The sequence below is a fragment of the Lathyrus oleraceus genome, chromosome 7, assembly GCF_024323335.1.
Source record: "Lathyrus oleraceus cultivar Zhongwan6 chromosome 7, CAAS_Psat_ZW6_1.0, whole genome shotgun sequence".
NCBI lineage: Eukaryota > Viridiplantae > Streptophyta > Magnoliopsida > Fabales > Fabaceae > Lathyrus > Lathyrus oleraceus.
Window position 1 is genome coordinate 491,032,587 of NC_066585.1, and position 2,517 is coordinate 491,035,103.

The following is a 2,517-nucleotide window of genomic DNA, read 5'->3' on the forward strand; positions in this document are numbered from 1 at the left end:
AATCCAAAAAAATATGTTATACACCTCTATCATTAACAAAAACCAACATACATACTATCATTTTTCCCTCGATTATTAACAAAATTCAGAGGTATATGGGGCACACTACATAGTTTTAAAAAAAATGTTGTTGTAAGGAAACAGATTTTTCATATTGCCTTTTGTTATTTCATTTTTTCAACCGAGATAAAATGCTCTCTCTCCGTGCTCGAAATAAAATAAATATATTTATAGTAGTGAAGATTCAAAGCCAGATCAAAATACTCATACTTTTGAAAAATCTTTGAATTATACTTTAATATTGGTTGATCCTTCCGCGGAGAATATTGGTCAATTTACATTGACCTAGCATACTTTTGTTGTCAATCTCTCATTTTTAAAGCCATTAACTTTGTCACTTCTACCTCATCACTCAATAAATAAGTATAACTTCATTTTTTTGTTAATCTAAATACTTTAGTAGTTCTCCTACTATATACCTTAAATAAAAGTGGCGTCAAAGACGACAACAACAACCTAGAAGGATGGGGATCAGAAGCACCTTCAAATCAGACAAACATGAAAATTACGTAGAAACATTATCCTAGAAAAAAACCAATTATTTATATTTAAAATAATTGTTTTAATAAATTTATAACACTTGAATAATTTAAATTAAAATTACTTTTGAATGTAATTACCAAAATGATTTTTATATAACATGTGTGTGTAAATCAACTTATATTATTTGAATAGAGCTTGAGTTAGAAATTTTAATAAAGAGTGACAAGATTTTCTACTATAAATATTTATATTAATATATATTTATAATTTATTAAAATTTTCATAATTACTATTTTAAATCAAGGATGGTGATTATTTATTAATTATTCTATAATTTTTTAATGCAGATTCAAATTGATGCTCATATATATGATATCTATATAATTATTAACTGAATTGGTTTAATAAAATATCTAATTTGTTTTATTACAAACTAAATATTGCATGCATAAAAGTTAATCATTAATTAGATCAAAAAAGAAATAGTGGGTCTTGTTTTTTCCCCAACTTGTTTGGGCGATTTTTGTTGTTTAAAAACACAAGTGGTGTTTTTTTTTTCATATACTCTTTTTTTTCTATTAATATATTTAATTTGTTTTGCATAAAGAATGTTAAAATAAACTTTAACATATATTAAGTTGATGTGGCAAAATGGATCCGATCTAAAATATATCCGTTTTATTTATAGTTTAGTGTAGGACAAATCAAAAGTTTAAATATACATCCTTTAATGTGATCGTTCTATATCCCGTTACAGCATTCCCACTAAATCCTAAAAAAAACTTAAATAAAGTTTTAAAAAATCCAGGTAGTAAATGTAAAGAAGTAACAGTTGCATACAAATTTATATTTAACGCAAAAGTATTCAATGGTTTTAAAACCTTTAAACAAACTCCTAAATGATATTAATTAACAAAAGACATTGTACCATATATAAATTAAGAACCCTAAAGTATCTTCATTCAGTCACTGCATAACAATATGAATCCCTCAAGATGTTTATCCCTATTCCTTACAATTTCCTTGATCTTTAATTCTCACGCCATTATACCAAAATCAAACTCCAATTTGTACAAAAATGTATGCAAAGATGCTGGAAAAGACAACCAACGTTGCTTGAAACTTCTAAGCCCTAACCCTAAAATAACTTCGGCAAAAGACTATCTTACCCTTAGCAAGTTATTCTTAGAGATGGCAATAGAGAAGGCAACAAAAGGCCAAGATTACCTTAAAACATTGATAAAGGAGTTTCCTTCTTCACACGCCATCAAAAATTGTGCAACTAGTGATTACGACGGATTGGTTATGTCGTTTAGAAGTTCATTAGGTGAGTTGGCTGTGGATCCAATTTCTGCAAACTATGATGCTAGAGTTGCTGGTGATGGACCACAAGCTTGTGATCGTGAATTGGCTAATGAGAAAATAGTTAATCCTTCTATTTCTAAGATGAATAATGAGATGACGTTTCTTAGTGATGTTGCATATCTGGCCACAAATTATCTTCGAAAATAAGATATTTTGTTTGCTATTGTTGAATTTAGAATGATTTTTGTGTTTATTCAAATGCTTAAAAGGAAAATTGTTACTTTACATTTATTCTTTTTCAATGTGTTTGGAATTATAGTGGATGTCAATGAAATATTGTACAATTACTCAAACACAAAAGGATGAATATTTTGCACTTATTTTATTTTTAATTGTTTGGTTGCACATTTGATATCACAATATTATGCCTGTGGCGGCACCAATGTAGACTAGTCCTGATTTTACATAACTTTATAGTATAGTAAATTGAAATTTTAAAAAGGTTATTTTGAAAATAAAAATAATCTTTAAAGTTTTTAATTTTTTTTGAGATGATATTGTAAAATGTTAAAAGACTTTAGGGAAAACATTTTTTATGTTCCGTTGAAGAACTTAAATAGTTCATGATCGGGTGACGTAGGATACATATTACCAGTCTTAGGGCATGCA

General features: G+C 27.4%; 1 protein-coding gene across 1 annotated transcript; it reads left to right on the forward strand.

The window, feature by feature from the left end:
* The first annotated feature begins 1,734 nt into the window (after positions 1 to 1,734).
* Positions 1,735 to 2,055, forward strand: LOC127104513 (uncharacterized). Its single transcript, XM_051041697.1, has one exon. It carries the CDS (start codon positions 1,735 to 1,737, stop codon positions 2,053 to 2,055), a length of 321 nt encoding a protein of 106 aa, XP_050897654.1.
* Positions 2,056 to 2,517: the final 462 nt, after the last annotated feature.

What these genes read in the sequence shown, in the direction of transcription:
- LOC127104513 (XM_051041697.1), top strand. Translation starts at nt 1,735, where the DNA reads ATGGCAATAGAGAAGGCAACAAAAGGCCAAGATTACCTTAAAACATTG.